The sequence below is a fragment of the Mobula birostris genome, chromosome 5 (assembly GCF_030028105.1).
Source record: "Mobula birostris isolate sMobBir1 chromosome 5, sMobBir1.hap1, whole genome shotgun sequence".
Classification (NCBI taxonomy): Eukaryota; Metazoa; Chordata; class Chondrichthyes; order Myliobatiformes; family Myliobatidae; genus Mobula; species Mobula birostris.
In genome coordinates, this window is record NC_092374.1 from 121,099,066 (window position 1) to 121,118,857 (window position 19,792).

The following is a 19,792-nucleotide window of genomic DNA, read 5'->3' on the forward strand; positions in this document are numbered from 1 at the left end:
TGAAAACAGACTGCAGGGAGATAGGAAGGAAGCTGAGAAGCAGGACCTCAAAGGTAGTAATCTTGGGATTACTGGCTATGCCACACGATAGTGAGTATAGGAATAGAGTGAAGTGGAAGATAAATACGTGGCTGAGGGATTGGAGCAAGGGGCAGGGATAAGATTTCTGGATCATTGGGACCTCTCTTGGGGCAAGCGTGACCTGTACAAACGGATGGGTTGCACTTCAATCCGAGGAGGACCAATATCCTGGCAGGGAGGTTTGTTAAATCTGTTAGGGAGAGTTTAAACTAGAATTGATGGGGGTTGGGAACTGAACTGAAGAGATGGAGGAAGGATTGGTTGACTCACAAATCGAGAAAGCTTGTAGGCAGTGTGAGGGGAAGTATAGGCAGGTGATAGCGAAGGGATGTGCTCAGACTGATGGTTTGAGATGTGTCTATTTTAATGCAAGGAGTATCATGAACAAAGTGGATTAACTTACAGCATGGATCAGTACTTGGAGCTATGATGTGGCCCTTCCAGGACTTGGATGGGTCAAGGGCAGGAATGGTTACTTAGAGTGCCAGGCTTTAGAAGTTTCAGAAAGAACAGGGAGGGAGGCAAAAGAGTTGGGGGTGTGACACTGTTGATCAGAGATAGTGTCACGGCTGCAGAAAAGGAGGAAGTCATGGAGGGATTGTCTACTGAGTCTCTGTGGGTGGAAGTTAGAAACAGGAAGGGGTCAATAACTGTAATAGTTTTTTTTATAGGCCACCCAATAGAAACAGGGACATCAAGGAGCAGATAGGGAGACAGATTCTGGAATGATGCAATAATAACAGTATTGTCGTGATGGAAGATTTTAATTTCCCCAATATTGATTGGCATCTCCTTAGAGCAAGGGGTTTAGATGGAGTGGAGTCTGTTAAGTGTGTTCAGGAAGGTTTCCTGACACAATATGTAGATAAGCCTACAAGAGGAGAGGCTGTACTTGATCTGGTATTGGGAAATGAACCTGGTCTGGTGTCAGAGCATTTCGGAGATAGTGATCACAATTCTATTTCCCTTACCATAGCATTGGAGAGGGATAGGAACAGACAAGTTAGGAAAGAGTTTAATTGGATTAAGGGGAAATATGAAGCTATCAGGCAGGAACTTGGAAGCATAAACTGGGAACAGATGTTCTCAGGAAAAAGTATGGCAAAAATGTGGCAAATGATCAGGGAATATTTGAGTGGCATTCTGCATAGATACATTCCAATGAGACAGGGAAAGGATGACAGGGTACAGGAAGCATGGCATACAAAGGCTGTTTAAAATCTAGTCAAGAAGAAAAGAAAAGCTTATGAAAGGTTCAAAAAACTAAGTAATGATAGAAAAGTAGAAAATTATAAGGCTAGCAGGAAGCAGTTTAAGAATTAAATTTGGAGAGCCGGAAGGGAACATGAGAAGGCCTTGGTGAGCAGGATTAAGGAAAACCCCAATGCATTCTACAAGTATGTGAAGAGCAAGAGGATAAAATGTGAAAGAATAGGACCAATCAAATATGACAGTGGAAAAGTGTGTATGGAACCAGAGGAGGAGCAAAGATATTTAATGTATACTTTGCTTCACTATTCACTATGGAAAAGGACCTTGGCAATTGTATGGATAACTTACAATGGACTGAAAAGCTTGAGCATATAGACATTAAGAAAGAGGATGTGCTGGAACTTTTGGAAAGCATCAAGTTGGATAAGTCACTGCAACCGGATGAGATATACCCAGGCTACTGCGGGAGGCAAGCGAGGAGATTGCTGAGCCTCTGGCAATAATCTTCGCATCATCAGCGGGGACGGGAGAGGTCCCAGAGGATTGGAGAGTTGCAGATGTTGTTCCCTTATTCAGGAAAGGGAGTAGAGATATCCCAGGAAATTATAGACCAGTAAGTCTTACCTCAGTTGATGGAGAAGGTCCTGAGAGGCAGCACTTATGAACATTTGGAAAGGCATAATATGATTAGGAATAGTCAGCATGGCTTTGTCAAGGGCAGGTCATGCCTTATGAGCATGATTGAATTTTTTGATGATGTGACTAAACACATTGATGAAGGTAGAGCAGTAGATGTAGTGTATATGGATTTCAGCAAGGCATTTGACAAGGTACTCCATGCGAGGCTTATTGAGAAAGTAAGGAGGCATGGGATCCAAGAGGACCTTCCTTTGTGGATCCAGAACTGGCTTGCCCACAGAAGGCAAAGAGTGGTTGTAGATGGGTCATACCCTGCATGGAGGTTGGTGACCAGTGGTGTGCCTCAGGGATCTGTTCTGGGACCCCTTCTCTTCATGATTTTTATTAATGACCTGGATGAGAAAGTGGAGAGATTGGTTAGTAAATTTGTTGATGACACAAAGGTTGGGGTGTTATGGATAGTGTGGAGGGCTGTCAGAGGTTACAGCAGGACATCGATAGGATACAAAACTGGGCTGAGAAGTGGCAGATGGTGTTCAACCCAGATAAGTGGGAGGTGGTTCATTTTGGTAAGTTAAATATGATGGCAGAATATAGTATGAATGGTAAGACACTTGGCAGTGTGGAAGATCAGAAGGATCTTGGGGTCTGAGTCCATAGGACACTTAAAGCTGCTGCACAGCTTGACTGTATGGTTAGGAAGGCATGCAGCGCATTGGACTTCACCAACCATGGGATTGAGTTCAAGAGCCGAGAGGTAATGTTACAGCTGTTTTGGACCCTGGTCAGACCCCACTTGGAGGACTGTGCTCAGTTCTGGTCACCTCACTACAGGAAGGACGTGGAAGCCATAGAAAGGGTGCAGAGGAGATTTACAAGGATGTTGCCTGGATTAGGGAGCATGCCTTATGAGAATAGGTTGAGTGAACTCGGCCTTTTCTCCTTGGAATGACAAGTATGAAAGGTGACCTGATAGAGGTGTATAAGATGATGGGAGGCATTGATCATGTGGATAGTCAGAGGCCTTTTACCAGAGATGAAATAGCTAACACAAGAGGGCACAGTTTTAAGGTGCTTGGAAGTAGGTACAGAGGAGATGTCAGGGGTAAGTTTTTTATGCAGAGAGTGGTAAGTGCATGGAATGGGCTACTGGCGACGGTGGTGGAGGCAGATACAATAGGGTCGTTTAAGAGACTCCTGGATAGGTACATGGAGCTTCGAAAAATGGAGGGCTATGGGTAACCCTAAGTAATTTCTAAATTAAGTACATGTTCGGCACAGCATTGGGGGCTGAAGGGCTTGTATTGTGCTGTAGGTTTTCTATGTTTCTATGTTTCTAGAATGGTAGCTGTGGCCATAGTAGAATCAATGAAAGACCACGCCAACTTGGGCATTCAACCAGTGTGCAAAAGACAACAAACTGCAAATACAATAAAGAAAGAAAGAAATGACATGGACATATTTTGCAGGTGGGCATGTTGGAGAGGAACCAAGTTGCTTCTCAGACAGGAATTGATATGTTTCATCACCATCCTCTCAAAACACTTCATCGTAGTGGATGTACGTGCTTCTGGATAATAGTCATTGAGAGAGGTTACCACGTTCTTCTTAGGCACTGGTATAATTGAAGTGAAGCAGGCACGTACCTTGGGCTGCCAATGCCAGAGGTTAAAGACATCGGTGAACACACCAGCCCGTTGCTCCCCACTAGATCTTGAGTAGTACCCCATCTGGGCCGGTTGCTTTCCATGGTTCACCCTCCTCTAGAATGCTCTCTCATCGTCCTCAGTGAGTGAAATCATGGGTTCATTGGGGGGGGGGGAGCTGTGGGAATTTATGAAGGTTCCTCCATATTTTGATGGTCAATGTGAGTATAGATGGAAGCGAAGCCCTGTTGTCACCCATGCCGCTAGATTTCACAAAAAGCTTGGCTACATGAAGCAGAGTAATGTTACATAACAGAGCTGTGAAACACTGTTTTCAAAACAGCACTAACACAGTTTTTAACTTTTTGTAAGACTTTGAAGCATCATCAAGGAGATTTCTCACTCCGGTTTAAAACTGGAAACTCACACATTTGAAGGTCCCTGCCCTCTAGTGGGAAGTCTATCAATTTGTTAAATATTTGTTGAATTGTTCTTAAATAAAAACAATTTTTCACCATCCTAGTCTTTCAACCCTACTTCAGTAAATAATTGCTTAACTTTAAAGTTCCATTGCCTGACTTCCGACTTCTTTAACAAAAAATTGAAATGCGTGATTCATGGTGTGTTAAACTCAGCAGGATTCATTCTAAAATTAATTTAGTTTAGGGTTATTAAAATTATCAGAGAAAATAATAAACAAATAGAAATTTGAACTCAATGTCTAGGCCTCCAGCAACACCCAATCGGATTAGTTAATTAATTATAAGACACAAACTCAGAGTCAATTCATACTGGATAACACAATTATATAGGCTGTACATTCAAGTTCTTAATTGAATTCCTGATTTTCATGCAGAATTAGTATGACAGCGCTCATGGGGTTAATGCACACACATATGTTACACATTGTTTTCTTGTGAATATGTGGCTTTACTTAATGGCTGATGCAAATTCCTGACTAAGTGAAGCTATTTGTTACCATATGATAGGATCTAAAAGCAATTACCTGTTTTAAAATCCAACAATTAACTTCTGAAAATTCCCAGGAGTTACCCAAATACCTAATGATCAATGACGTATTTTATAACGCTGCCACCATAATGCAGGGTTATGCAGCAGTCAATTTGACCATTGCAAGGCCCCACAAAATATAATGAGATAAATGATCAAATTATCTGTTGCAATGGCGAAGCAGAAATAATTATTAATCTATATACTTGGAGAGTTACAATACAATTCCTTGAATGGCTTGAAGAGATTTTATTTACAGTTTCAGAGAGAGCAAATGGGTGCCCAGTTTAGCAACCCACCCATAAGATGGCATATCTGACAGCACCAATTTACTTTGAACTGTACTTCAAACTTCAGTTTCATCCTGGATTAAGTGGTCAATTTCTGGTTTAGCGTATTGGATTTTAACTGGCCCCAACTCAGGTGATAAACACGCTCTAGATCAACTAAGCTTGCATCATCCACATACGTCACAGCTTTACAACTGTGCCTCCTTTTCTATTTAATTTTTAACACCAGGTCCTGTATTAGCTGCTAGAAAACTGTTATATTTTAGACTCCAAGAGTGATGTACTGAAGATGCAGGAGAAATCTGCATAGTATAACCTGTTTACATATTATAAGCATTACATCTGACTCGTATGTTGGGATGGAGATACATCGCTACCAAACAAGGTGCTCCTTCCCTTTGCTAGCCTGCAGATCATGCAACGTGACACATAATAAATGAATGAACTGAGTTCATCCTTGAGGTTGTCACAACCGGGGTGATGGGTGGGGAGTAGTGGGGATAAACTCCAACTACCTACTAAGTGCTCTCAATGACGTGCATCTCAAATAGCCTCCGACAATCAAGTCCAGCTCTTGGCATTCACGTGTGGCTTAGTTGCAAAGTCTAGCAGAACTGTTTCTACTGACAGGGAAGGGGAAAAGGTGGGTTATAGGTGTCTTAAAACAGGTAGCTTCGGGCAGATGGGGCTTATTCAGCCATGGTTGGTATCTCATCTTGGAGAAGGAAAGCTCCACTCTCAAACGTCAGCTGCCCTGTGCTATATGCACTCATGAGGGAGTCTTCAGGAGTAAAGCCCAAGGAAAAGTGCAGAGCTGGAGTCCCTAAGGCCATCTTACATTGAGTTCAACGCTGACTGGCAACTCCTGCAATGCCACTGGAGCCAAATCGTATCGATCGCTGCCATACCTTTGGATTCATCAGCTGCATGGAGAGGAGGAGCCCACTGCTCTCGATATCAAGGGACATATCTCCATCCTGCTATCTAACTGAGTGTTAAAATGTATAGGGATGGTGTGGCGTGTGTGATTGTGCTCAGTTTCTCAACTTTTAAATTAGTAAGAGCAAATGAAACTCACATAAAAGCTAGCATTATGTACTGCTTCCTGCTGAATCACTTGTATTCACTGTACTTAGCTTAATAGTTGAAGCAATAGAAACAGGAGAATCGGCCTCATCATCCTTCGGAATCATTCAACAATAAAGTAGATGTTGAATCGTTAGGTTTACTTAAACCTTATTTTGATTATAAGGTAACCTAGGGCTATGTAGATCAGGCAGGAGAATAAAACTGAAACCCCTTTAAATAATCTTCACTGAATCGTGGATTCAACTTAGAGTTATGTAAACTACTTTTGTTCCTTTTTTCATGTTCTTACATTCTTATTTTTATTTAACTTAAAATACGATACAAAATTATAAAAATATCAATGTATCACTTTTCAACTAATTACATTTTGATGTTTGATATATTTTTGAAATTATTACCTGCAGTAAATAGGAGTATCATGCACAAGTTAACATCCGAAGTCTTGATTTATTGGATATACAATGATCTATGTTTACAGTTGATTAAATGCAACCTTTAATAATGAGTTCCTTGCTTTTTTTTCCCACAGGATGGATCCACAGCTCAGTCGAAAACAAGTATCCAGACAACAGGCACCTCTGAACAGCTTCCCTCAACCCATTTCAGCCCTAGTGCTGTTCAGCGGAGGGTGAAGAGTGGAGCTGCTAACTGTGACCGCCTGAGCCAAACAAAGTCCATGGTTCTGACCGACTCCAACCCAATTAAGTTACCGGTGAGTAGATAGTGCCATATTTCATTGAGCTGTGAAAGCACATGGGAACAATTTTTTTGAAATTTCCTTTCAATATTTGCTTTGTTAGAGTGCATGTTAAGGAGTTTTAATTACATTCAAACAAATAGCAATCATAAATTTAAATGAAAGCAACACACGCAAGTTCTGTAACTGTATGTTGGCAGAGAGTTAAAAGCATCATAGTAGATCATGAAAAATATTTTCTTATCGATTCGGAATTTGTTATACTAAAGAATCATTAAAGGAAATCTGTTCTGTGGATAGGAGAAACGTCTTCTCATATTATACAGCCAGTCACCCTTAAGTTCAATGTGACAGTTCTGGGACAATAACTGTAATGTTACCTGGCAAACTTGAGTATCTGTAAATTTAAACCATAAGAGTATTGCATTAATTTGATTTGCAAATTCTTACTGAATACTGGTAATTATCTGATGATCACTTTCTTTTAAAGTAAGTAAATCACTTTTGCAATAAAAATTGTTTGGAAAATGCCTGACAGATACGTGATGGAATGTGATGTGATGTTAGTTATGTATTGATCATTTTTTCCCAATGTAAAAACCCCTCAGGGTTAAATCTAGCTGCTATCAATGTTTTTGATTGCATTACATTGACCAGGGACTAATGTTCTCAATTGCTTTCTGCACTTTATGCTCATGTGCCAACATTCAGATCCAGTAATAGTTGACATGCAGCTTTAAAAATGGTGAAAATGCTTATCAATCTGAATACAAAATTGTCATGAACATCGGATTTCCAAATCTTAAATGGAGATATTCCCAATATTTAATGACATAAATAGTAGGCACTAATGGCAACAATGGAATTTATAATTTCAGAAGAAGTAAAGATGAAACCACTTGACTTGAAAATAAAACAAAATTGGTTCACAAGTACCCTTTAGGAAAGGAAATTTTCCATTTTCACCTATTCTGGTCCACTTGTGGCCATTAATTATCTTCTCAGTTCTGGAGCAATTAGGGACAAACAATAAATGCCAGCATTCCCATTGACACCCATAAATATTCATACGTGAGCAAGTAAATACTAACAGGACATGATATCCAGTGGTTTGAGCATAAATTTAGAACTCAAACGTTACCATGGCAAATGGACATTTTAAATTGTAAATCTGGTAAGGAAATGCATTTGTGATTATGAAACTATTGGATTGTTAAATAAGCTCCATCTACTTTATTAAATTGTCTTCATCACAGAATCTTGTCTGATTCAAAGTCAGCTGAAGTGGCCTGGCATTGGTAGCATAGCAGTAAGCATGACGGTATTAAAATCTCTGTGATCTGGGTTCAATTCCACTGAGTCTGCAAAAAATTTACATATTTTCCCTGCGTTTGTGTGAATTTCCTCCTGCTGTTCATTCAAAGATGTACGGATTGATAGGGTAATTGGTCACATGGGTCCCATTGGGCGGTGTGAGCTTGTTGGGCTGTACCCCTAAATAAAAATAAAATAACGTATTTTGTTTCAGTCATGATTAGAAAATTATTTAATTGGTTATTGTTGTCACATGTACTGAATTGAAGTGAAAAACTTGTCTTGAATACCGTACATGAAGATCAATTCATTACAACAGTGCATTAAGGTACCACAAGATAAAACAATAACAGAGTGCTGAATAAAGTGGTAGAGACGCAGAAAAGTGGAGTGGAGGTAAAAATAGTGCAAGGTTATAGGAAGGTAGATTGTGAGGTCAAATGTTCAGCATATTGTACTAGGAAACCATTAAATGATCTTATAAAAGCTGTTCTTGAGCCTGGTGATGCATGCTTTCAGGCTTTTGTTTCTTTTTTCTGATGGGAGGGGAGAAGAGAGAATGGGTGGGGTCTCTGATTATGCTTGATGCTTTACTGAGACAGCGAGAAGCATCCATTGAGGGAGACTGGTCTCCGTGATGTGCTAAGATGTGTCCACAACCCGCAGTTCCTTGCAATCATGGCCAAAACACTTGATGCATCCAGGTAGGATGCTGTCTATGGTGCATTGATTCAAATGAGACAGGCTTGAATGAGGCATACCAAATTTATTGAGCCTCCTCAGGAAGTGAAGGCATAAATGTTGAACAATGTATGTATACATAAGGCTGAATCAACACAAAAAAGGGTGCTGGAGGAATTCAGCAGGTCAGTCAGTATCCGTGGAGGGAAATAGACAGTTGATATTTTGGCCTCAGTCCCACTCAGAAACAGAATCAGAATCCGGTTTATTATCACAGCCATGTGTCGTGAAATTTATTAACTTAGCAGCATCAGTTAAATGCAATAGATAATATAGGAAAAAAATAAATAAACAGATAAATAATAAAATAAAAAATAAATAAATAAATAAATAAATTTTAGTATACTGTAGTCGCGCTGATACGCATTGCGTGAAAGCAACACACTGAGTCGAGCAGAGTCTGGTTGAACTGTTTACTGTTTTAAATCCACGCCCGCTTAAGTGCCCGTTCCCAGCATCCCCTGCTCTTTGCAGGGTGGAAGTGACACCGGCTTCCGGGCCGAGGTCTGTCCCACACTCAGAGCTCTCTCGGTTGCCGCTGGCTGTGGACTCGCCCGTGACTGCTGGAGCCGGTTCGCTTGCCGCATGGGCGAGCCGCCACAATATTTATATTGAGTAGATTTATATATAGACATCCATTAGTCTCGTGGCCATGGATTTGCACCTTGGGAGGTTTCCAGGGCACAGGCCTGGGCAAGGTTGTATGGAAGACCGGCAGTTGCCCATGCTGCAAGTCTCCCCTCTCCACGCCACCGACGTTGTCCAAGGGAAGGGCATTAAGACCCATACAGCTTGGCACCAGTGTCGTCGCAGAGCAATATGTGGTTAAGTGCCTTGCTCAAGGACACATCACGCCGTCTCGGCCAAGGCTCGATCTGGTGACCTTCAGATCACTAGACGAACGCCTTAACCACTTGGCCATGCGTCAACATTGAATAGATTAAAAATCATGCAACAACCAGAAATAATATATATTAAAAAAGTGAGGTAGTGTTCAAGGGATCAATGTCCATTTAGGAATCGGATGTCAGAGGGGAAGAAGCTGTTCCTGAATTGCTGAGTGTGTGCCTTCAGGCTTTTCTCACTGATGGTAACAGTGAGAAAGGGGCATGCCCTGGGTGCTGGAGGTCCTTAATAATGGACGCTCAACTGAAAAAGTAAACTATTTCTATCCATCATTGCTGCCTGACATGCTGAGCTCTTCTAGCACCTCTTTTGTATTGCTCCAGATTCTGGCACCTTCCTTTCTTAGAGTCAGATGATGTGGCATGGGGTTTGTGGGGATGTCAGAACTCACTCACTGCAAAAGCCTGCGTTCCTAAGCAACAAAACCCATCCCCAGAATCTACATCATTGACATCTGACTCAAAATGGGCAGCTCAATGGGAATTTCAGATCTTCTCAGCCAGCTCATCAATACCTCACCTCAACACTTCTCATTCAGCAGTGGTGGTGGTGTGGGCTGGTCGGCAAAGGGAAGTCAGCCTGTAGCAGTAAAAAAGGATGGAGACACGATGAGACCCTCTATTGGCCTGGGTCGACTGCAGAAGTTGCGTCCTAGCTGTTGTCAATATGCAAGCCAGTGCAATAGGACATGGAGAGCAAGATGTTGTCCATGTAACAAGCATCCCTTCTCCACATTCAAAGGAACAGCAGAGAGCAATCCAGAGGTGTCACAGGAGTTGCCGGTTAATATTTAACTCAATGTAGGACTGCCTTAGAGATTCCAGCTCCAGGTTTTTCGTTGGGGCTTACTCTGAAGCCTTCCTCATGAGTGGGTAGAGTCACAAGACAGCATGCCAAGCACAGATGATGAGCCCCATCTGCTAAAAATGACTGGTTTTAAGGTACCAGTAACCCACTTATGCTCTTTCTTCTTTCAGTAGAAATGGTTCCACCAACCTTAGTAACTGAGTCACATGTGAAGGCCAGGAGTTGGATTCGGTTGTCAGAGACTATTTGATATGTATGACAATGAAAGCATTTAATAGGTAGTGGGAGCTTATCCCTATCTCCAACACACCCCCAACCTCACTATAACACTTTAAGAAACTAACAAACGATGAAGAATCACACAAAGTTGTGTTTTGTTCTTTCAAAAATCCTTGAATAACTGCCCCTAGTTTTTTAAATAATATTCATCCTATTTCTGTTTCCATTTATGAAAATTAATAACACCACTTGGAGCATGTCATTAAAAGTTGGGAAACATAATCTGGTTCAGTACATTCATTTAAACAGACTAAGTTACAAAAATTATTAATGTTAAACATTGTAGATAAATATTGTTTCTTCCAATATGGATTTGCTTAAGTTGTTGGTATAGTGCAATTGTTAGCATCATATCAGAGGTCTTACACCAATCGATAAGCAAGAACATGTGCAGATGAATAGATCAGAAAACTTGAAACATACTGTAGTACCTGGACAAACAAAAAAAAACATTTTATTGTAGCATGCAGAAAGCACTGGAGGAACTCAGCAGATCAGGCAGCATCAATGGAGGGAGTTGCATAGAGGAGGTTTTGGGTAACGGATTTATCATCTCTGGATTAATCCCAAGGAATATAAAATCAGGTTTAAGCCTTTCACTTTGCTCAACTTTTCAGTTAAACTTCAGTTTAAACCCAATAACCAATCTATGATATATCTTATATAATTAATAGCAGCTGTACCCAAGATACATGGATCTCTAATTAGTCAACAAAACTGGTCAATTGGCAGAACACTCAGAATAATAAGTCTACAAGACCATTTTGAATTAAATTGCAAAATAATGAAACTTTTAATCTCTAATCATATCCAAAAATTGAACTTCACCTCAATTTTAGAAGTAACGGTCTCAATGCAAAGACAACTTTCAGAAATTTACTGGAGTCTGCAAAATCAGTATATGCATTTCATAATAAATCACCTTGAAAACTCGAATTCAAAAAGAGTGTGACCACAAATACGATAAAAGCTTGTCATGCAAGGGGCTTTGGTTCAAGGAGTACTTAACCATCCTCTACTGAGTGATCATTAATGCCATTATATAATGTTTATACCATTTATTGGACAGTACCCCAATAAAAGTTGATCACCTCTTTTGTAATTGATGATTGTAATTAACCTAACAATAATAATTTCATCAGTTACAGGCAACCCTAATCCTGGCAACTATTGAAAACTTCAAAATGTAGAGATAAATAATCTTAAACAAGTTGATATAACAGAGTAGAAAAAAACAGAAATACATTAAAGGCGATTCTTCTTAATCTACTAGGCAAATGAACAAGTGGCTGTGAGTTAAGAGGAAAAGTACTGCTCACCACAGCGCATGGAAGACCAAGTTGATATTAGTATCAGTGGCTCAGTTACATCCAGCTGGTCGATTACTTGCTTGAGACCCACATGTAACCTACAGATTATGATACAAAAAAGGCTATTCAGTCCATTGGGTCAATGCCAGCTCCCAGCAAAGCAACCTTATAAATCTCATTCCTCCTTTCATTATTTTCCGTGTAGTCCTACAATCTATTCTCTCTCACTTACCAATCAGATTTTAAAAATCTTTTGTCATGTAAACATACAAAAAAAAAGTCAGTTAACCTGGTAGCATAGCGGTTAGTGTAGCACTCTACAGCATGTCAGCTGTAAGATTGGAGCTCATTTCCTGTTGCAGTCTGTAAGGAGTGTATGCATTCTCTCTGTGACTTTGTGGGTTTCCATCCGCATTCTAAAGACGTACATTAGTTGTGGGTATGCTGTGTGGCGCCAGAAGTATGGTGACATGTGCAGGTTACCCCCAACAGATCCCGGATGCAAGTAATGCATTTCACTGTATGCATTGATGTACTAGTGACAAATAAAGCTAATCTTTAAATCTTTAATCTTACCAACATGTCTTTGTGATGAAGGAGGAAATCAAATTAATGGTGGAATTTCTCACAATCACAGGGAAAACAGACAAACACTGTACCTACAGTACATGAGGTCAGATTCGATAGAACAATGAAACAGTGGCAAACTGGACTGGTTTATTAGAATAGGTATTCTGGTATACTTGACTGGTAAACTGCAATCAAGCTAAAGTAATATAAACAGCATTGGTTTTCAACAGCATAAGAAACTTGTACATATGTAATTGTATTATTCTTACTCATAATTAAGGGATGGTAGATTATATATTTAATGAGATAGAAAGATAAGTAAATAGAGAGAGAGAGACAGAAGAAGATAATATTCAGAGAGGTTTTAAAACTGAAGAAGTACTCAAAGCGGAGATCGAAGGAACGGAGATAAATGAAAGGACCATACAAGATCATTGCTGATGTAATACAGGCAAGAGTTGATATCAAGCCTGTGGTTTCCTTTGGTGTCTGAAACCACATACTACACCACACTGCCCTCATCATTAAAAGCTAAAAATGAAACATAACAAAATGAAGATCTCTTCCGATATCTGAGGGCAAATGTCAAATACATAATTGACCATAGACTACAATGTGCTAGTAAAACTTTTGGTAGATTGAGGAAAAGAGTATCTATGGATTAAGACTTCAGACCTAGGACTTGTTGCAAATTCCATGGGCTAGTGAGACCAGTCATGCCTGTCCTCCTTTATGTTTTTAACATCAGGGCAATTGGAAACAGGCATTCTAAGACACTGTAAGGTAAGAACCAGTCTGGTAATCAAATGTCTACAAAATGCTACAAAATTCACTGGAAGGTAATCTGAGAAGGCATAATTTTGAGACGATTGGAGGAAGAATCTGTAGCTCTCATTTTGGCCTCAACTGCCATCACAGATCTCACAAGAACATTGAGGAAATAATTCATTTCAAAATCAGAATCAGGTTTATTATCGTTGATATATGTTATGAAATCTGTTGTGAAGCAGTACAGTGTGAGACAAAAATTTACTATAAGTTACAAAAATAAATTGTACAAAAGACAAATAACGAGGTAATATTCACTGGTTCATAGGCCATTCAGAAATCTGATGGCAGAGGGGAAAAGGCTGTTCCTAAAACTTTGAATGTGGGTCTTTGGGCTCCTGTACCTCCTCCTCAATGATAGTAACATGACGCAGGTATGTCTTGGATGGTGATGGTCATTAATGATGAAAGCCATCCTCTTGGGCACTGCTTCGTGAAGGTGTCCTCGATGACTTGGAGGGCTGCGATGGAACTGACTAGATCTACAGCTCCTACAGCCTCTTATAATCCTATGCATTGGAGGCTCCATACCAGGCTGGAGATCATTCCGACATGTGGCATCACCATCTGATATTCCAAGAGACTATCTAAGAAGAATATAAGAATATAAGGGAGAAGAAGTGTTGAAGAGTTTTACTTTTCAATAAAGGCTTGATTTAGTGGAGCTCAAAGGCTAGTGGACTTCAAGTGTTTCCATCGATTGAAGTGCATCCTGAACTGTTCCAGATTCCTCACCCCCCAATATTCCTTGTCCCCTCTAGCTCTTAAGCATTATTTACCTGTTCCATGAATATATTTAATTGTTTTTCTTCACAAGCTTCCAGTGACTAAATGTTTCTGGGAAAGATATTTTTCCTACCTGAATTCTTACTCCTTAATCAAAGTTTACTCATTCAAGCCCTAGTCTTGAATTCACCTGTTTTTTTTTAATTGAATGATATTTGGTATTCATTATCAATGGCAATAATGAGATATGCATGAATATTTAAGATATAACTTTTATCTCTTGGATTCTAATCTGTTAAAAAGTTAGATATTTTTGGAAAGTGAATGTTTATGTCTTGCTGAGGCCACAAAGTAATTTAGTGACACTATTAGTTAAAAGCGTTGTTTTTGCTGAACAACACATTGTACACAGGCATAAATCTAACCACCCCATACAAATTTAGATAAAAAGAGGAACATTTTAGCCATGGAGCACAACATCTTTAGTTGAGAAGCATCATTAATTAGGTAGCTTTTAGCATATTGAGTACCAGTGGGGGTTTGGATTATCTCATAGATGGGAAGAAGTGCGGCATCCTGTGTCCTGGCTTCTAATCCACATTCTATTGATGTTTGAATTGTTAGAAAAACTGTTTACTATAGGAGAATCATGTAAGCTTGATTCCTTAGTAAACAATCACCACTCAGTATCAATCACAAAGAAGAATTAATAACTGAGTGGAGATTGTCTCTTGCTTATGTTCAAGGGTTTCCTTCCGTGACATTTACATTTTATTTTCTGAATGATTTGGTTACTTGAGCACCTTCAACCACCTATGCTTCATCGTTTCTCTGTAGTTCAGTTTTTGTAGATATTGTTGCTGCCCCATTCTCAATTCTCCAGGCAGTGTTTCTGAAATTGAACTAATGCAGTAATAGAACACAAGCAAAACATTTCTGAAACATAGAAACTTAACCTTCAGGCTCATACGTGAAACTGAGCTTCAGAAAACCTTGCGTGCGAGCAGTTGAGAACAATAATAAGCTAAGTGTAAGATATGAAAATCAGAAATCTCTTAACTGGAAATTGTAACTCATATCTACTCCAAAGACTTGGCTGAAGTCTTAAAAGATATACTACAACTGGAACAGATCTGAAACTGAGAATTATTTCTGTTGGCAAGCAATGATTTGAGTGTGTATTTTCTAAGACTTTTAAGGAAGTTGATGCAGTATAAAATATGCCATAAAATAGTTCTTGTTTTAGATAAAATAATATTAAATAACATCTGGACTGAAAAAAATAAGTTCCTTTACACTATTATTTATTAAGTAGTTCTCAGATTTCAAATTCCTGTTCAAAGAGTGGTGGATACAGTTCACACTATAGTCACAGCCCATTATGGATTATTGGAACAGCAAAGCTTTCATATTAACAAGCTGATTTCATGTGGAAAGGTCCATTGCACTACATTATGGCTAGTTGTAAGGATTATGGGATTAGATATTTTGTGAAGCAACAGATTTGAGGAAGGTGATATTTATGATCTAATTCTGACGTTAAATGTGATGGGCTTGCCACATCTGACTCAGTCAATCCATAGTGTTGCTTCCAGCAACAGATTTATTTCTTCTAATCTGATGCACAATAACTCAGGCGCTAAAAGATAAGTTGCAGTCATTTTTCAGTGTCTGGTTGAATTAAAAGCAGTGTCAGTATTTAAAACAACAGTTGGAAAAGCAATTCTTCATTTTAGAAACTATTTCTACCTTCACAATCTGAAAGTACTTCAAGTATAAGCAACTGAAACCCACACAAATCACATAATTAGAATTTTACTGACCAGTTCTCATGAAAAAATGCTGCTTATGTCATGAACACAAAATTGTATAGCATAAAATGCTTGTCAAATGAAATGCACCGTTGTATGAAATCCACGCCTCTGGTTATATGCATGTTATCAACATAAGGTATGCTCCATCATTATAAAAACCTTGAAAGATTGGTCTGTTCTCTTTAAATCAATACAGGTTATGAAAAGATACATTAGGAATATTTCAAATTCTGTTTGGGGTGCAAAAGTGAATCAAAGATGTTAATTCTAATGTTTGAAGAATTTAGGACACATATCTAGAAATATAAGAAAATGTAAAGTTTATAACGGAAGATAATAACAACTTACTAATATAGTGTTGGAAAGTGGAAATCACTTCCAGGTTTATGTACAGGACTGTACAAAAGTCTTATGCATATATAGGGTGCCTAAGACTTTTGCACAGAACTGCATTTGTCAATGTGGGGTGGAGAACAAATTTGTAAACTTGGAGAGAGCAAAAGATGTTGGGAATAGCGACGGTGGAGCACCGCATGCAGGGTGTGGGACAGATGGCAGAGAGGGAGTGCCAGGGGTGGGTTCCTCCGGAATTTTGTATATGTTCCGCTGGATTTCCAACATCTACAGAGTCACTTGTGTTTCTGATCTGGTTTTCAAAGAAGCCTTTTGGAAGTAATACAAAAACTTGAAACTTGCTATTGAAATCTGAATGGAATCTAAATGACTAAAACAAATCAAATTACTGAATGGCAATCAAGCTGTTCGCCAGGCAGGGCCTCACCTTCTGCATAGGATGCATATGTTAAAATGGACTACAGTAAAGGAGCAATCAGGCACCAGCAGGTAGTATACTTTAAGCCCTGGCATGCATAAGCGCAAAAGGAGGTAACTGTAAATTAGTACTCATTATCAACTGTCACTAGTTTCAGAGAATAAGAGTTTGGTAGATATCCAATTGTTATGCCTTTCAACAGAATGACAATTGTTTGCAATTCGTAGCCTACACCATTCTGTAGTTCAAACCACACAAAAAGGAAGTTTTGATTTCAGCTGAACACTCCTAAATTCATAAAGTCTTTGAAGCACACAGTATAGAAACTTGCCATTCATCCCAGTCTATCAAGTACCAGATGTCATCATAACCTTTGTTCAAACATCGAAGATCTGAATTCTAAGGTGAAATACATTGAGGCATCAATGAGGTCTAGTAAAATTAAAACCAATAAACATCAAACAGAAAAAAAAGGCTTGAAGTTATACCTCATGCAAGCGCAGATGATTGTCGTTGCTGGTGGTCAGACAATAAAACCAACCTTAAGAACTCAGAGGAGGAGTTTCAGATCTAGCCATCCTAAGTACTTCATCTATACCTTCCTGATTATTCTGATTTCCTCAGCAAATGAAGCAGCCTATGCAAAGGAGAAGAAGAAGTCTAACCACCTATTCTCACTGTTCAAAGGCACTAGTGTCAATGCTGATGTTACAAAAAATACCTGTAGGTGGAGGAGCATGTTGTGGTGTGAATATTATAAATCTGAAACAGAATATAGATAGACTGAGTAAATGGATGGAAACCTGGCAAATGGTGTCAGAGGCTACAGTCAGTTCATACAGGAGTGTGTGCGGTCATGTATTTTGGTAAGTAGAAACAAGAAGCAGATTTTTATCAAAATGGGAAAAGTCTGCAGATGAGTGAAGTTCAGAGGGCTTTAGGACATAGAACATAGAACATATAGCACAGCACAGGCACTTCAGCCCACAATATTGTGTCAAACTTTTAACCTATTCTAAGATTAATCTAACCCCCCCCTTCCCTCATTGCCCTCATTTTTTCCTTTCATCTATATGCCTATCTAAGATTCTCTTAAACATTCCTAATGTATCTGCCTCTATCTACTCTCAGATCAATCTAACCCTCACCTTCCCTGTAGCCCTCAAATTTTCTTTCATCTATCTCTTAAATGCCCCTAATATAGCTGCCACTACCATCACCTTTCGCAGTGTGTTCCACGCCACTGTTGCTCTCTGTCTAAAAAGAAAGTACCTTTGACATTTACCATGTACTTTTCTCCAAACACCTTAAAATTATCCCCTCACAAAAGTTATACCCACTCATGAATCACACTAAGTTGGCAGGCACACCCAACAAGTAGTTAAAAATGGCATGATGAACTTTATTGCCAAGAGTTGGAGTTTAAGTATACAAAAATTTTGCTCTAGGTGTCATCATCATCATTATCGTTATGTGCCTTGTCATATAACTATAATTGTTCAAATTTTTCTACAGAGGTGGTTTGCCATTGCCTTCTTCTAAGCAGTGTCTTACAGGTGTATAGAGTATTAATGAGGTCACACTTGGACTACTGTGCACAGTTTTGGTCCCCTTACCTATAAAAAGGATGCAGTAGCATTGATGACAGTCCAGAGGACTAAAGCCCTGGGATGAGAAGGTTGTCTTATCAAGGGAGGCTGGTAAGGGTCTCTATTCCTCAGCATTTAGAAGAACCAGGTGGTGAACTAATTAAAGTGCATATGAATTACTGTACATAATAGACAACTGCGCATTTAAAGGAGTGAGATTAGAATAGGTCAAGGAGTGTGGAAGGGCAGGCAGTTGATGTCCCATTTGCAGATGGAAAGTCAAATGTCAAGAGAGGGTAAAAGGCCAGAACAGAATGTCCAAAGGGAAGAGAAGTGTTGGACCCGTGAGAAGGGATCATTGTTTGGCATACTAGCATTTCCTATCACGATTACAGATTTTGTTTACCCATAGAGTATATATTTTCAACTGCTTATAAAACTAAGGAAAATACATATGATCCTTTGTATAGTGCAGAAACATCATTCTTGCATACTGTAATTGAATTTAAGACTAACTTAATTTTGTCACTTAACGAAGTACAACAGCCAAAATATAATATTATAAGTAAAAACAATGCTATTCCTCATCTGAAATACAGACATAGAAAGGTTTTCAGTGGATTTTTAGTTCCTTTGCTGAATTTGACCTTGAGTATCAATAAGTGAAAGGCAAAACCACGCATCTTCCTACAGCAATTTATATCAGTTGTCATATTAGAGCACACTGATTTCTCACAGAGTCATGTCTCTTTGTAACTTTTAATTGGGAATAGAGTATGATAAAATTTTTACTTTGTTTTCTAATGATGTTTTTATGCCTTTATGGAACGCATATGGCAAAAGGTATTAGACTGTAGATGGTTTTGACAAGCATGAAAGCTGCACAGCATGTGCCTGCAAATGGAATTATGTGCAAAAAATTTCTAGTGATCCATCTCTCGCCAGATTATCCACCTCAATACCCTAAAGAACTCAGCTACCAATTAACACTTACTTTATTACATGTTGGGATATACTTAATAACTTTCATATGTTTATGCACTATTACCTTGAGTGATGGCTTTTATACAATTAGACATAATTGGGATATCAATATGCAACAGCTAAATATATTAACCCTCTTAAAACTAATGAGCATTTCTGCATCCAGCTGCTAAATATGACAAGGTAAGCATCTTTCATTTTTGACAGGATATCATTCATCAAACCATTTTTTCTGTTTGCCGGTGCATCATTTTTATGACAATTGTATTTTTATTTGAAATTCCATTAAACACTCATACTACAGATTAATGTGAATTCATAGACATCTGATCAGAATTGCAAAAATTTTAGAATCTGTGTTCCCTTTACTTAGTTATAGTGTTCCACTTACATTGTAATTCTGATAAAGATTTTGTATTGTAGTTGTGATCACTCCAAACCAAAGTCTTATTAAAAACATGTTATCTATTCTTCATCACGTAATGTA

The 19,792-nt window shown here is 38.9% G+C and overlaps 1 protein-coding gene across 3 annotated transcripts in view; it reads left to right on the forward strand.

Moving 5' to 3' along the window:
* arhgap15 (Rho GTPase activating protein 15) overlaps nucleotides 1-19,792 on the forward strand; it is a 737,150-nt gene that overhangs the window by 99,897 nt on the left and 617,461 nt on the right. For all 3 annotated transcript variants that reach the window (XM_072258610.1, XM_072258612.1, XM_072258613.1), the window contains exon 3: nucleotides 6,498-6,680. In XM_072258610.1, the coding sequence (XP_072114711.1) occupies nucleotides 6,498-6,680 (183 nt within the window). The remainder of the gene's footprint in view (nucleotides 1-6,497; nucleotides 6,681-19,792) is intronic.